This window comes from Mesoplodon densirostris, chromosome 2 (genome assembly GCF_025265405.1).
Source record: "Mesoplodon densirostris isolate mMesDen1 chromosome 2, mMesDen1 primary haplotype, whole genome shotgun sequence".
NCBI lineage: Eukaryota > Metazoa > Chordata > Mammalia > Artiodactyla > Ziphiidae > Mesoplodon > Mesoplodon densirostris.
Genome location: NC_082662.1, coordinates 109,061,901 through 109,077,214, shown reverse-complemented (window position 1 = coordinate 109,077,214; position 15,314 = coordinate 109,061,901). Strand labels below are relative to the sequence as shown.

The following is a 15,314-nucleotide window of genomic DNA, read 5'->3' as shown; positions in this document are numbered from 1 at the left end:
TTTCCTTTGGCAATTTTGTTCCTGCCTCAGTGCTCTACGGAAACTGCCTTCACGAAGACCAGTAACAACTCCCAACCACTAGACCTGAAAGCCCTTTCTCAATTCTAATGTTGCTGGACATTCCTCTAGCATTGCACTACCCTGCTTCTCTTTCCTTCTCTCTGATGTGCCCTCAGCCTATCCCTAGGGCTGTAGGAATGACCTAAAAAGTTCAGATCATCTTTCCTGGCTTTAGCTTCCTGCTTCCAGCTCTGTACTTCCCTAAGTGATAACTCTGAGACTCTAAACCAAGCCGCATTCACATCTTGGCTCATTTGCATCTTGTCTCTTTAGACTGGGTCAGTTATCTCCAGATGGTGTATTCTGTGAGTAACTTGGAGATCTTAATGTATTCTGTATCAGCTTGAAAACAATTTAGACAGCTCACTCATCAAACCTGGATATACTGATCTTTAACCTGGATATATATAACAATACGACTGGCACCAAAAATAGAAGAAAGCCAAATATTTATGAAAAAGACTGGTCCGTCCTGGGACACTCCCTTCAGTCTACCTTGTATTTATGCTTTCACTTGTGATGTGTCTCAGTCACCAAGGGACTACACGTGTTTTTAAAGAAGCAATAATATTACAGTAATTAACGGCAAGGGCATGTGCTTGGAAGTTAGAGAGTACTTGGATTGGCGTCCTAATAAGTGAATGTCCTAGGGCAAATTATTTAAAATAGGAATAAAGAGAGTGCCTACCTCATTCCCTTGTTATTCATATTCACGAAACAATCGGAAAGAAGCACTTCATATGATACTTAGCACACAGTAAGCGTTCAATACATGTTCACTACATCTGCATCCGCCTCTCTCTGTTTCTATTATGTTCCTCCTGCAGGATAACAAACCTTCCTTCCTTCCTTGAGGACTTCAGGATCCTATACTTCTTAAATTTACTAAACAACAGTTACATCTTTTACTATTGGATTCTTTTCATCTTACAAACAAACCCTGCTGTCTTCTGAGACAAGGGCATTGGGTTGTTACCTTTGCTTTTGGCAACCAAAGAGATAACTTGCAGAGTCTTGGTAGGGAAGAGAGAAATCGGACATTAGAGCCGGAACGTAACCTTCTGATAACCACGAGCTGGGCGAGATTCCGACAGAGCCCCTCTCAAACAGCCAGGGGTCTATGTTCCCACTAGTATTTGGCCCACGGCACAGAGGCATGTCTACTCAATCACATGGACATGCCCAGCAGCCTGCTTCACAGGGACACCCCGACTGAATCCCCTGAGCCCCTCCCGCACTGGGAGAGTTCCAACTTCTCACTGACAACCCCTCCTCCTCCCACACCCAGAATGTGGGCACTCCAAGGCTCCGCCATCTATTCCCACCACCAGACCCAACGCTGAACTTGTCGCTCTCAAGGTTCTATGGGAGAACTCGTGCATGGAGAACTATATTTAAGAGTCTCTGCTGTCTGTCCCTACCTCTCTCTCAAGCCTTCATCTTACATTTGTAATTGCCTTTTGGATAATGTGAAAAAAATACATACAGCCGGCCCTGCCACCAGCATGGATAAGCATGCACACATCAATTGGGAACCAAAGGAAAAACAGAGAAAGAAAAAAAACACACTTTGCACCTTGAGATAAACAAAAATCAAACAAGTAAATGCACAAAACCCAGGGATACTTTCTAATTCTAGACCTAAAATAAAAGAATCCTTGAGCCCTTCCTGTCAGCTACCGACTCACTAACAAAACCAATGTGAGCCCTGTCTTTTGCAAAGCTGATGTGTAAAGATACGCACTGGTCTTTGTGGATATGATAGCCATGTGAGAAAATGTTTTTTTAACCAGACTAACTGTAAACTGGGTAATTCTGCTTATAATAGTGTTTAACTTTTTTTCCTTTAAATACTTGTTGTACTGATATTTTCTGTTTGAAAAACTAGTCCCTTTAAAGCCTACTCTCCTACAAACTTTTGCAAATGAAATTTTTGTCTCTGAGTTTTCCTCTAATAATAGTTTTGTTTATATTTTTTTACTGCAAACTCTGTTGACTAAAGCATAAACTATCTTCCCTTCCTAAAACTCTGCCTACCTTCTATCTTCCTAATTTCTACCCTCCTCATCATCCAGGCTTAAGACCTTATAGACACCTTTGAATTTTCCATCTCCCTAGCTTCCCACCTCTAAGCAGCCGACTCCTGTCATTTCTTCTTTTGTAATGTTGCTCACTCCAGACCCTCCCACTGCTACTGCGCCATCAGAGGTCTATTACTCACTTCACGCCTGGATCTTTCCAGTATGCTAGGAGTTGGTCTCTCCACTTCCAGCCACTCATCCCTGGGTCAAAATGGGAGAACCTGGGATATATCGTAATATGGGTTCCAATTTTAACCCAAGGGCTGCTACAGAATATCTCTAAGCCCTCTTCCAGAAGACAACTTTCTCTAAAGTCTTCCAAACCAGCATTTGCTTCCTATCCTGCGTCCCCTTCTTCAAGAAATTAACTCTAGTTCTTTCATCTATTTTTCCTAAGGCATAATTTTGAATTCCTGATCTTGTCCACCTTTCTCTGAGTTTGAAGAAGGTGATGTAGAGCGCTGATCCAAGGGTCTGGGGTTAAGATGGAGGTATGAGATTAATCATTATTTATTATGCTGAGTTGTTTATCTAATTCTCTTAAGGCCCCCTGAGGTAACTTGTGGTATCCTCACTTTTAGAAAAACAAAGGTTAAGAGATCTGCTCAAAGCCACTCAGCCAATAAGTGGCAAGGCTTGGATTTGAATCCAAGCAGAGGGATCCAAAGCCCATCCTCATTCTGTATTTTTCTGCCTTTATATATCAGATTCATTTTAGCTCCCACAGCAGCTTGCACGCAGTAGATATAATGAACGGTAGGAATTTGGCCAGAGAACAAATGTGTGGTTGGGGAGAGTGGGTGGTTAATTCATTTACTTTCTCATCCACAGGAGCACTGACTAAAACCGGGACACATTCTAAAGTGAAGAATACGTTTTACCTGGAGGTCAGCATGCGCAGCAGGTTTCTGGGCTCCCAGAGTAAAATGGCCCCCTTCTATGATCATGTTGGTGAGCTGCAGCTTGGAGGCTGCTTTCCTACAGACTATTTCTTCCACAGTGTCTCGGCCAATCAGCCGAATGACTTTAACGGACCTGTACAGAAGTCAAAGGAAAGCAATGCACTAACATAGAAGGGTCTGCAAAGAAGGGCACAAGCATGCAAGGTCAATACACCTAAAAGAAAACAAACCCAAAATGCCATGTTCAGGGTACAACTAAAGGGAAGTGGTTGTATGTGAACCTGAGCATTTGTTAGACAGATCCGGCTTCTAATTCTCACTGAACCCTTCCAAAAGAGTCAAGGGAGGGATGATGAGATGGCCATAACTGGGTTCCTTATCTGTGGTGGAGGAAAACTTTCGGGAGATCTAAATCATCCTCAGGCCAAAGGGTAAGACTTATCTTTTTAGCTTAGCTCCATAAAGCCATAACTTCATTTTTTAACTGAATTAGACCTTAATTCAGGAAGGATGAGATAAATAACTTCTAAAGCTTCCTTCTAGTCCTTTCACAATCTGACTCTGCTCTTTGTTTTTTTTTTTTTTTTTTTTTTTGCAGTACGCGGGCCTCTCACTGTTGTGGCCTCTTCCGTTGCGGAGCACAGGCTCCGGACGCGCAGGCTCAGCGGCCATGGCTCACGGGCCCAGCCGCTCCGTGGCATGTGGGATCCTCCCGGACCGGGGCAGGAACCCGTGTCCCCTGCATCGGCAGGCAGACTCTCAACCACTGCGCCACCAGGGAAGCCCGACTTTGCTCTTTTTAACAAAGCAAGTATGGAATAATAACATGCCCATCCCAGTACTACTCATGAGTGAGCAACAGAGCTGGGCTAAAACCTAGCGGTCTCTCACCCTCCAGTCTAGGACTGTCACCAGCCCACACTCTTCACCTTCCTCCCCAACCCAGAACTGCTCAAGAGCCAGGGAAGTGGAACCGTGCTATGCTTAAATCTCTCACTTGTTCTGGCCAATTCGGTGAGCCCTGGCAGCTGCTTGCAAGTCATTCTGAGGATTGAAATCGCTGTCAACAAAAATAACGGTATCTGCTGCCGTTAAGTTCATGCCAACTCCACCTGAAAACAATGCAAAAAAGAATGTTATCAGCAGCACATGGGCTAGGGACCAGACAATAAAGACGCAAGGCTACAGTGGCCAGATTGATAAATTGAGAGCAGCCAAAACAATTGGCTTCATCCTTCAAACTGACACCCCCATCCCCAACTCCAGACAGAGCCTTGTAGTGGTTAAAAGTCCTACCTGGGCTCCTATCGCCTGACTTGGGAAAGTTTAACGACTGAAAGTAACAGAATGAGGGCAGCAGGGGTAAGGAGCAAAAGTGGGTACTTAAGTTCATGCCCTGAAGCCATCTTAAATCTCTTCTGTTTAAAAATCTTCATTACAATTTGTTTAGAATCATCTATAGCAAAGGCCACATGCTCTTTCAGAAACAGTTTTAAATATGAGTGAGGTCTGCTGTGGGCAACATTAAGAGAAGAGCTCTTAACATCCACTGCAAGGTACAACTAAGCAGTAAGACCCGCGATACAAGTTAATGAGAAGAGGGGATGCCATTTAGTACACTCCCAAGAGGAGTGGGGAAGCTACCTCCCTCTGACTGGAGAAAACTTCAGTTAAGTCTCTTCTGTATGTGTTTCCACATTAATCAAAGACAAGGTAACAAAACCAACCAAAGGACAAGAACACTCCCTGGGACAACTTTCTGGTCTTTCTTCAGCACTGTAAGAAAAGGGCTGGGGAGGCTCCCTGGACTACAGGAATTAATTAAGAGAACCATGAAGGCAAATTACAGCCTTCTCTTTGATTAATGTGGAAACAAGTACAAAACTGACTCCCTCTTTGCAGGGTCGTTACAGCTCGTTGCTGAAACAAGCAAGCCTGAAACGGCTTGTTCCAAGAGCCAAAATTAAGGACTAACTTTTGAGACAGGCTACTGTCTCTATGCTGGATTTCAAGACAAGTCAGGCAGGAATATTCTAATTAAACCCTTCATATAAAATTAAAGTTGGAATAAAGAGATATTAAAGACTGATTACTGAGAGATGCTAAATTATACTTAGTAATAATGATGGCTACCCTGGTGCTGTGCTTTACTCCTTGCCAGGCACTGTTTTAATAAGCACTTTACATATATTAACTCCTTTAATCCTTGCAACAATCCTATGAGCAGTTACTGTTATTATGCTCATTTTATAGATGTTGAAATGGAAGCACAGAGAGGTTAAGGGATTTACTGGAAGTTGCACAGCTGGAAAGAGAAAGTGCCAGATTCAGTGCCACATAGTCTGGCTCCAGAGCCTATGCTTTTTACCCACTATTCCATAATACCTCCCAGGCACTTCTTTCATTAAAGTGTGCTCCCTAAAAATTTTCTTCTTCTTCTTGGGTTAGTGTTGTCTAAGTTAAACTCTTCTTCATGAAGGGGTAATATTTTATAAATAAGTTGTAGCCAGACTTCTTTGGGACATATTCATGAGCTATCACTGCCACCTGGTGGCGATATGACTCAATCAGAAATATGTGAAAGTTGGAGGGAAACTGCTGAATAAATGATAATGATGCAAATATACAGCTAAAAAGCAAGAGCAAACAGGACAGTGTTTGGAAAAGACTCATGTCCAGAACTGCTTTGGCTTCTAAAAGATCACTGTGTTTCAACTAATTCTGAGTGCTCCAAGGAGATTAGTTGAAAAGCAGAGATCTCTTTCTTCCTAATTTTAGACGTTTCAAACAATGCTTCTCTCTGAATATGAAGATGATGAAATCAGTAAAGCATAAAGAGGGCTGTTTTCCCAACAGTGATGATGTTTGCCCTGATCCTTTCGGTCTCTCCTAAGTCTACCCTGAGACAACTAATGACAGGAACAAATGGCTGAGATCCAGGGTGCAGTTGATGATCTTGGAAGCGAGTAGGGTCATATGAATCTGACCAGATCTTCACAATACAGAGGTGAGACGTACACAGGCGGAACAATGCTTAATAAATGCTTACTAAGTAAGCCTGAACTCTCTTCTCATAAAGATATTGATCTCTCTTTATTAATAGAGGACACATATCCCTTCAGAGCTCCTGCATCTATTCCATCAAGATTTAGGTCTACAAAAAATAAAATAATGAAACTTAAGATTCTATGAGTTTAAAACTAACTTAAGGTCTGCTTGTTCCATGACATGAGAATAATTTCATCTCCAAGAGCTGATGTCATATTATTTAAAGAAATGAAAACATTCTGTAACTGGTAAAACACTATAAATGTCATGTATAATATTTTTAACAAGTTTATATAGGCAATGTTATAAATAATTCTAACAAGCTGGCAATTTCATTATCACATTTTTTTTTTTTTTTTTGCGGTACGCGGGCCTCTCACTGTTGTGGCCTCTCCCGTTGCGGAGCACAGGCTCCGGATGCGCAGGCTCAGTGGCCATGGCTCACGGGCCTAGCTGCTCCGTGGCATGTGGGATCTTCCCGGACCAGGGCACGAACCCATGTCCCCTGCATCGGCAGGCGGACTCTCAACCACTGTGCCACCAGGGAAGCCCTATCACATTTTTTAATACTAGATTTTTATTAAGCTTTTACAACACTATTCCAGAGCTACTTGTAGGAAGGACAACTAGTAGACAGGTTGTTATCTCATTTCATGGCTGGGAAGGTAAGCTGCCTCTATCAAATGTGACTAAAATTTTGCAGAAAATCATAGAAATCTTTCAGGACGATCCCAGGTCAATAGTCAAAGCAGGTTAGAATTACTTTCCAACGACCCCAGGTGTTAGCCTTACTTCCCTGATGAGATGAAAGTTTAGATCGGTTGGATAGAAAAGAACACCATGCTAGGAGTCCAGCACCTTGATAAACTTATGTCATCTGCCTCAGTTCCCCCTTTTTTTCCACTCCTCAGTAATAACCTCACCTTTCAGAGAATTAAGGAAAAACATACTAATGGCTAGGATGTGAATGTACTGTGTCACCCCTTATTTGTCTGCTTTGGTCAGTGTCTATGCGGCCTACCTGCCCTGGTACTCAGGAGAAAAATAAAGATGGGCTGCTGTCCAAAGTTCCTGATGGCCAGGTGTCTCTCTTCTCCTCTCACGGAGCCATCCACACGCTCATAGCTGTAGCCTTCACACAGAGGGAGAAAACAGAGAAACATTAACCATTTCCAAGTATTCTCTGTGGAATTAAACACTGTCAGCTCAAAACCAAATGCTGATTTGTCCCTTCTCATATACAGGCACGCCCCTACTGTAAGCAACCTTCCTTTGGTTCTGAACAATGTTCTTACACTGCTTTCCTCTGTAACAGCCCCACACCCCAGGTAACTCTTCAGGGGCCTATCTGGACTGTTAAAAGTCTAAAAGTCTTGAGCAATGTAGTGGTCAAGGGATGTCACCTCTATAATCCATGTAGTCTTGGAGAATATCCAACATCTGGGTCATTTGGGAGAAAAGTAAAACTCGATGGCCCCTGGCAAGAAAAAGAAAAGGAAAACTGCCAACTCTGATAGTATTTAAGGTGGGTTTTGCTCAGGTGACACTTACCAAAGAATGCAAGTTTATAAAGAAATGAAATACTGAAGCAGAAATATAAATGTCATAATCATTTACAGAGACTTCTTCAGTAATGCAAAATGCTTTATGTAAGGATATAACAGCACATGTAGCTGTATCCTTAGAGTAGTTCTCAAACTAGAGTGGGGATATTCCCAGGAGCATGTGTCAATGCACCAGAGGGTGTAGGAAGACTGGATAACCAAGACACCTCTTTCTAGGATGTCAAATACTAAATGGAAAGAAATATACGCTTTTATTTTAACAGCAAAATAAAAGATTTGTGAAGAGAAAAATGCAAAATTCAAATGTACAAAAAACAAAAATTGATAACCCTAAAGAGCTTGTGGTTGGCAATCTATAGCTATTCTCTACTTGGGGGTGAAAGTTACTATCCTTTCAATGTATAGCATTATTGGTTAAAAATTCTGAGAAACATCACTTTAGAGAAGCAAGGGGCAGGTGGCATCTCATATCCCATGTGATACATGAGAAAATTTATGTAGGGAGAGGAGAGAGGAAAGGAGGAGGTAAAATGGATTAAGTCAAGAACAAATTCAAGGGAATTCCCTGGCGGTCCAGTGGTTAGGACTCTGTGCTTTCACTGCTGGGGGCCAGGTTTCAATCCCTGGTTGAGGAACTAAGATCCCACAAGTTGCACAGTGCGACCAAAACAAACAAACAAAAAACAAAGTCAAGCTTAGAGCCCCATGCTATCAGCCATTATTTGACCGTCATAGAGAGTGAAGTAAGTCAAAAAGAGAAAAACAAGTATCGTATGTTAACACATATATGTGGAATCTAGAAAAATGGTATAGATGATCTTATTGGCAAAGCAGAAATAGAGACACAGACGTAGAGAACAAACATATGGACACCAAGAGGGGAAAGGGAGGGGTGGGATGAATTGGAAGATTGGGATTGACATATATACACTACTGATACTATGTATAAAGTAGATAACTAATGAAAAAGAATAAAGAAAAAAAAGTTTGTGTAAACAAAGAAGCACAGCACTGTCAAAACAACATTCTCATTAGGAAAACTAATTTAATCTGATTTTGCAATGGGTGTAGATGAACAGTTATGAACAATTCCTTCAAGACTCTAGTCCCACATTGGTAGAAAATGCACTGAACTTAAAATTGAGGACCTCAGTTCTAATCCCATCTCTGTCATTTGCTAGCTGTGGTGGCCTCAGACAAGCCACACAATCTTTGGGCCTGTTTCATCACCTGTGAAAGGAAAAGGTTGGGGAGAAGATATTTATCAGTCCTTCTCCAACACTAAGACACTTAGAGTAGACACATCATAGCCAATAAAATATAGTAAGACATGTAGTTATTTGACTTGCACATTCCTAATGCTGGACAGTTTTGCCAAATCTGAGGTTTTAGGTTGGTTCAGGCCTACTTGGGTCAGTTGTCCCTAAGGGATAACTTTGAAATCCTTGGGAAACTAGGATTTTTCTAGACTCCTCTGTCCCTCTGGGGATCAGGAAGATCAGATACAGGCTGGACACCAGGCCACTGAACACTTAGCGGAAACTTTAGAGGCTCCAGAAGTGACTCGGTCATCCGATGCCCAACTCATGTCTCAGGGAAAGAGTCCCCAAGTTCTCCCTGGGTTCAAACCAAGGCCCACAAGTTAACAGAAGTAAATATTTACTAAGCACTTATTATGTGCCAATTCAATGCAAGGTACCAGCAGGAAATGAAACAAGAAATGCTTGATGTTATCTCTGTCCCTGTGGAACTAAACAATATAGCTGGAGTGAGATGGTTAATATACAGCAATTAACCAGACAGCAGATTAAGGCAGCACATTGCCAAGCACTGGATTAGGATCCTAAGTGCTGTATGAAATCAGGAAAGGAAAGGATGATTATGGAGGGGATGGTGTGGGATGGAATGGAATGGGGGGAGGGGGTTGTAGTTGCAGAGAAGATGGAACCTGAATCAGGGTCTTGAAAAAAGGAGAATTGGGATTAGTCTCAAGAAACCAGTGAGTTGCTCCTTATTCTGGTTTTAACAGTCACCAGCTCAGAGCAGAAAATATGAAACTACCACCTACTTGGAATACAGGAATGCCAGCAGCTTATCCAGCAGGTGAAGTTTCCCACTGGCCTCAATCAGGTGACCTCCAATTTCAAAAGGCTCTGGTTCCACACCTGGAAAAGAAAGAACCCACTGCCCGTAAATGTGTCCCCAGTCAGGGCAGACTGAACAGAAAAGCCGATAGCCAAGGCTACAGAGAGGCCAAGCTCCTTCCAACTGATAAAGGGCCCAAGTCTCATATCTCTTTGAGGTGTTTCATAATTATTTATTTTTTTTTTTAATTTTTTTTTTTTCTTTTTTTTGCGGTATGTGGGCCTCTCACTGTTGTGGCCTCTCCCGTTGCGGAGCACAGGCTCCGGATGCGCAGGCCCAGCGGCCATGGCTCACGGGCCCAGCCGCTCCGCGGCATATGGGATCCTCCCAGACCGGGGCACGAACCCGTATCCCCTGCATCGGCAGGCGGACTCTTAACCACTGCGCCACCAGGGAGGCCCCCATAATTATTTTTTACATGATGATCTCAGCACTGCCTAACATCAATCACAGAGCCTGGCACACCCAATATGCCTAAGAAATATTTACCCAAGGAAGAAACCCACTCTTTAGGAAGCTGAGGCACCAGGGATACGCTAAAGACCAAAGAGACCCAAAATTGAAACCTTCAGGCTCTCACTCTAGAAAACAAATCAAGAAATAGGCTTAGATGTATAAATGAGTCATTCTCGAGGTGGGGATAGTAGAATAACCTGGAGGGCTTCCTTCAAAATCTACATGTTCCCAATGCCCCATCTCTTAAAAAAAAAAAAAAAAAAAAAGCTCTGATATGCACCTAATTAAGATTCTGTGACATTTAAAAACAATTCATACTGCTACTTGGCAAAGACTTCCTTAAGATGACTTGGCAAACCCTCCACACTGATCCTATCAATAACAGAGCCCTCACAGCCACAAAAAGTCTGGAATGGTCCCAAAGGCTACCAATCAGAGTGAATTAAAAAAAAATTTTTTTTGAATGAAAATGAAAACACTACATATCAAAATGTATAGAATGCAACTAAAGTAGCACTTAAGAGGGAAATTTACAGACATCCATAAGATGAAAGGGAAGAAGCAAAGGAGGCTGAGAAGGAGCAGACGTAAGGCAGGTGGAAAAGCGAGAGAAAGTATTGTCCCAGAAGCCAAAGATAAAGGTGTCTCAAGACGCAATCAATTACGTCAAGGTTTTGAGAGGTTAATTAAAATGTGAACTGACAACTATTGGTTGAGCCACTTGGAGACCACTGGTGAACTAGGAATGGTAGTGATAAAAGGCTCAACAAGTGGGTTCAAGACCAAGGGGCATCCAATCATAAAGAAATGATCAGATAATGATTCACTTTGTTATACAGCAGAAACTAACACAACACTGTAAAGCAATTATACTCCAATAAAGATGTTAAAAAAAAAAGAAATGATCAGATAAATTCAGATTATGAGACATCCCATAAAACAACCTGCCCTGATTCTTCAAAACTGTCAATTTCATGAAAGACCAAAAAAAAAGCTGAGGAACACTTCTAGATTACAGGAGAGTAAAGAGAGCCCTCATAGCCACGAAAGGCCTGGAACTGTCCCGAAGGCTACCAATATAAGTGAATTAAATTTTAAAAAATGACAAAAAGGGCTTCCCTGGTGGCGCAGTGGTTGAGAGTCTGCCTGCCGATGCAGGGGACACGGGTTTGTGCCCCGGTCTGGGAAGATCCCACATGCCGTGGAGCGGCTGGGCCTGTGAGCCATGGCCACTGAGCCTGCGCGTCCGGAGCCTGTGCTCCACAACGGGAGAGGCCACAACAGTGAGAGGCCTGCGTACCACAGGAAAAAAAAAAAAAGACAAATGCAATGCAGGATCTATGACTAGATCCTGAATTTAAAAAAAAAGACAGACATGAGACAGATTTACAGGAGAGAAGCATACACATTATTTCCCATAAGTTTTTACATGACACAGGGAGCTCTCCTAAGGAAATGAAGAAAGACCCAGAAAAGTGGCAAAATTTAAATGCTTTTCTATTGTGCTGAACAAAGAGAGGCAATTGTGAAAAAGGAACCACACTACGTGGGAAAGGCTAAGGAGAATGAGAATTGTGTTTAACAAGGCCTATTTGTACAGAATTCTCTCATTCTCCAATTTCTGCCCTTGAGTATAACCATGTCACTCTCCTCCCAGCAAAGGGAGGAGGTCTTCATGGTGGGAGGGGATGGGGGATGGATATGTTATCCTTTCTGCGCCTGCTGTTTTGGGGGTTGGATTGTTTGTTTCGTTTTTGCTGTTGTTTCTTTTTTAAGTGTCCTTAGCTCAAAACAATAAAAAAATGTAAATTAGATAATGTCACTCCCTCTGATTAAAATTCTCCTGTGTTTTCCCATTGTATCTAAAATAAAAATAAAATTACTTTAAAAAAAGAAAAGAAAAATGAAGTCAAAAGGGATGTTTAGGAGACAATTGAAGAAATCTGAATATGAACAATACATGAGATAACATCAACATAAAAAATTAACAGGAGAAAATGGGGGAAAATAGACAGTAAATATAGGCAAATCTTTTGAAGAATTTTGCTGTGAAGTTGGCCACAGAAATGACAACAAAAAGTAATGTGAGAAAAAAGGGCACTGCCTCACCATCAAATAAATATGGGTGATCCACACACTTTCGAAGCTGGGACAAGACATTCTGAAGTTTAACTTTCTTTGCCATCTCATTTTCAAACACATCTGAAATTTAAAAGAGAGAGAGAGAGATGGACTACTGGACAACAACAGAAAAAACCCTGTAAGTTTCCATACATAACCTTACTCATTTCAATAATATATCTTTCAAACCTGTATTAACTTCCCAAATTTCACTGAATCGCATTAAGAATTAATAGCACATCGATATAACGTTTTCTTAACCATCACCTTGTTTCAAGAAGGAAGCCTAACTATAAAACAAAATCAGGGGGTACTTTGTTACTCTTTTGCAGAATTCTAAATTTCACTCTTCAACTGCTATTCTGGAGCCAAGGGACAAAACAGTGCAAATTGAGAGACCTGTCTATTCCTATCTCTCCCTTCCCAGTCCCGATTCCTTCCAGATAGTATTGGATTGGCCAAAAAGTTCATTCGGGTAACGTCTTACAGAAAAACCCAAACGAACTTTTTGGTCAACCCAATATGATTTATCCGAAACATTTTGCAATGTGTTAAATATGTGTCAGGATAGGAAAATGAAAGGCATGACTGGGACACCTAGAAGAGTTTGCTTAACTAAAGGCAATAAGGAAAACCAGGAGCAGGGGGATGGGGAGGAAATTTCACAAATGCAACAACCAATAAAGTCTGAGTTATATTAAAGATACTCTGCAGCGGACCCGAATATTATTCAGAATACAAAATTCCATCCCATGTGCTTGCTATACAAAGCGAGTGTGATTATAAAATATTTCCTTGCATGCAAATCACATCCTCATTTAGTTTCTAAATGGACAAGTGCCCTCTGATTACCTAGGTCTTTCATCAAAATGGCCTTGTAGTATTTTTTCTGCAGTGCTGACATGCCATGGTATATCACTACTTCTGTCTTCTTGGGAAGCTCTGTGGCTACCTCAGCTTTCACTCGCCTCAGCAGAAATGGCTGCAAGAGTTTGTATAGTTCACTTGCTGTATGAGGGAAAGACACACACACACAAGTAGTGTGGGACAAAAGCAAGACCAAGGCAATGAATTACTGGAGAACATACAACAGCTTCTTTTTGTTTCTCATTTTCATGCCAATTCTGGGTTCTAGGCCAGCACGGTAATGTTTCATAGTATTTCTTCCTTCATTGGGCTCTTCTTTCCAACTCCTTCTGATTCTTACTAATAATCTCATTTGCATAGAGCTAGTCTGTTTCCAGGATACTTCTGCATTTGATCAGCATAACAGCTCAGAAATGTACGGCAATAGGTAATATTGTCTCTATTTGTATAACTAAGTTAAGCGAAGCTCAGAGGAATTAAACCCCTTATCCAAAGTCACACAGCTGGCTCTAATGTTGCTAGCACTCAAACTTAGTTCTTTGACTTCAACGCCCTTGTTCCTTCCCCAGCTGTCATGAACTTCGAAAACTAGCCTAAATTGGAATTCCACTGCATGTAGGATTGCCAGATATGGCAAATAAAAATACAAGTGCCCAGTTAAATTTGAATTTGATAAACAAATAATTTTTTTTAATATCAGTATGTCCTGTGTAATATTTGACTGGGTGTCATATATTTTATCTAGCAACCCTAAACATGGGAACAATCAGAGCAGGCTCCCCAGGTAAATTTCAGCCTGTGGTGCGGGGATCTCTGCTGTGAGGAGCCTTTCCAACTCACACTCACCTAGTACATACATACCCACTAGTTGGCATGCCTACCACTTGCTTTGAATAATCATCCTGGGATAATATCACAGAGATAGACAGACAATCCTATGAGGCAGGGGGGCAAAGGTGCAAGAGGAAGAAGACTATGAATGGTGACTGTACAAACAAGGAAGGCTTCCCCCTGTACTTCTACCACCATCCATCCCAGACTTCTGGTTTTGGTGCAGTGTTAAAAGAAACACCAGTGCTGTGGAATGCTGAATGACAGTTTCAGACTATAGCGCCTGCATACTTTTCTGCCTCAGGAAGTAGCACGAGAAGTTAACAATGTCCTTATAGAAATTACACATTGGAAAAAAAAGGTCTGCAAATCAGCAAATATTATTTCTTCTGAAAATGACCCAAATAAGCACGATTATAGAATCATGTTAACAAACGAGTAAGAGAGTCATGAATAGCAGGAGCTGGGAACAACAGCAGGAGGGCTCTGACATCACCTTATCTTTGTGCAGCTCTGTATCTCCCCGGAAGGTATCCTCTGGTTATCGATTCTCTTTCTTTTCTATCTATAACCCTTATGCACTAGGGAAGTCTCTGGGCCAGACCTCTTGGGCATGATTTGTAAGAATGGAACTTACCTGACTCAGACTCTTTCTCAATATCCTGGTAACGCTGAATGAAATCTTCCACCTGCTCCTTGGAAAAGACATCAGGCTCCACAAAACTGAGGAGAGAGTAGAGCTCTCGAAGGCTGTTCTGGATGGGAGTTCCGGTCAACAGGAGATTGAAGACGACTGAAAACTCAAATATATAAATAAATAAAGTGAAAAATCCATAACCCTGGAAAGCAAGACTGAGTTACCCATCACAGCCTTTACAAAGAGAGGCATGATTTAATGAAATGACTAAAGGGACATGAAATCAGAAGGCTCAGGTTCAAAATGTATATAACTGTTTGATGTAGGAAATAATACCTCTTCAGTTTCAACTATAAGAAAGGATAATAATCCTGTGAAGGAGATACCATTATAAGGTAAGTAAAATCACATTTTGAATGCTAAAGTACTGCATGAGTATTGAATATGGGTACTGTTATTCAATCTATGTGGGCATTCAAGCACACAGCATATACCCAAGCAGTTTGAGAAGCCCAAAGCAATAGCAGCAGGACCCACCACTACAAGCAAGAAGCAAGAAGATCTCTTTTAAAAGAATGTCCTTTTGTAAAACTTTACAAGT

At 41.6% G+C, this 15,314-nt stretch overlaps 1 protein-coding gene across 2 annotated transcripts in view; it reads right to left on the bottom strand.

The window, feature by feature from the left end:
- Positions 1 to 15,314, bottom strand: part of CHD1L (chromodomain helicase DNA binding protein 1 like) — a 61,568-nt gene that overhangs the window by 18,257 nt on the left and 27,997 nt on the right. Inside the window, exons 7-14 of one of the 2 annotated variants that reach the window (XM_060090390.1) lie at positions 14,714 to 14,876; positions 13,231 to 13,386; positions 12,367 to 12,459; positions 9,725 to 9,821; positions 7,495 to 7,568; positions 7,113 to 7,223; positions 4,041 to 4,155; positions 3,023 to 3,176 (exon numbers count right to left, since the gene is read on the bottom strand). In XM_060090390.1, the coding sequence (XP_059946373.1) occupies positions 3,023 to 3,176; positions 4,041 to 4,155; positions 7,113 to 7,223; positions 7,495 to 7,568; positions 9,725 to 9,821; positions 12,367 to 12,459; positions 13,231 to 13,386; positions 14,714 to 14,876 (963 nt within the window). The remainder of the gene's footprint in view (positions 1 to 3,022; positions 3,177 to 4,040; positions 4,156 to 7,112; positions 7,224 to 7,494; positions 7,569 to 9,724; positions 9,822 to 12,366; positions 12,460 to 13,230; positions 13,387 to 14,713; positions 14,877 to 15,314) is intronic. The other variant, XM_060090391.1, reaches the window with a different exon arrangement.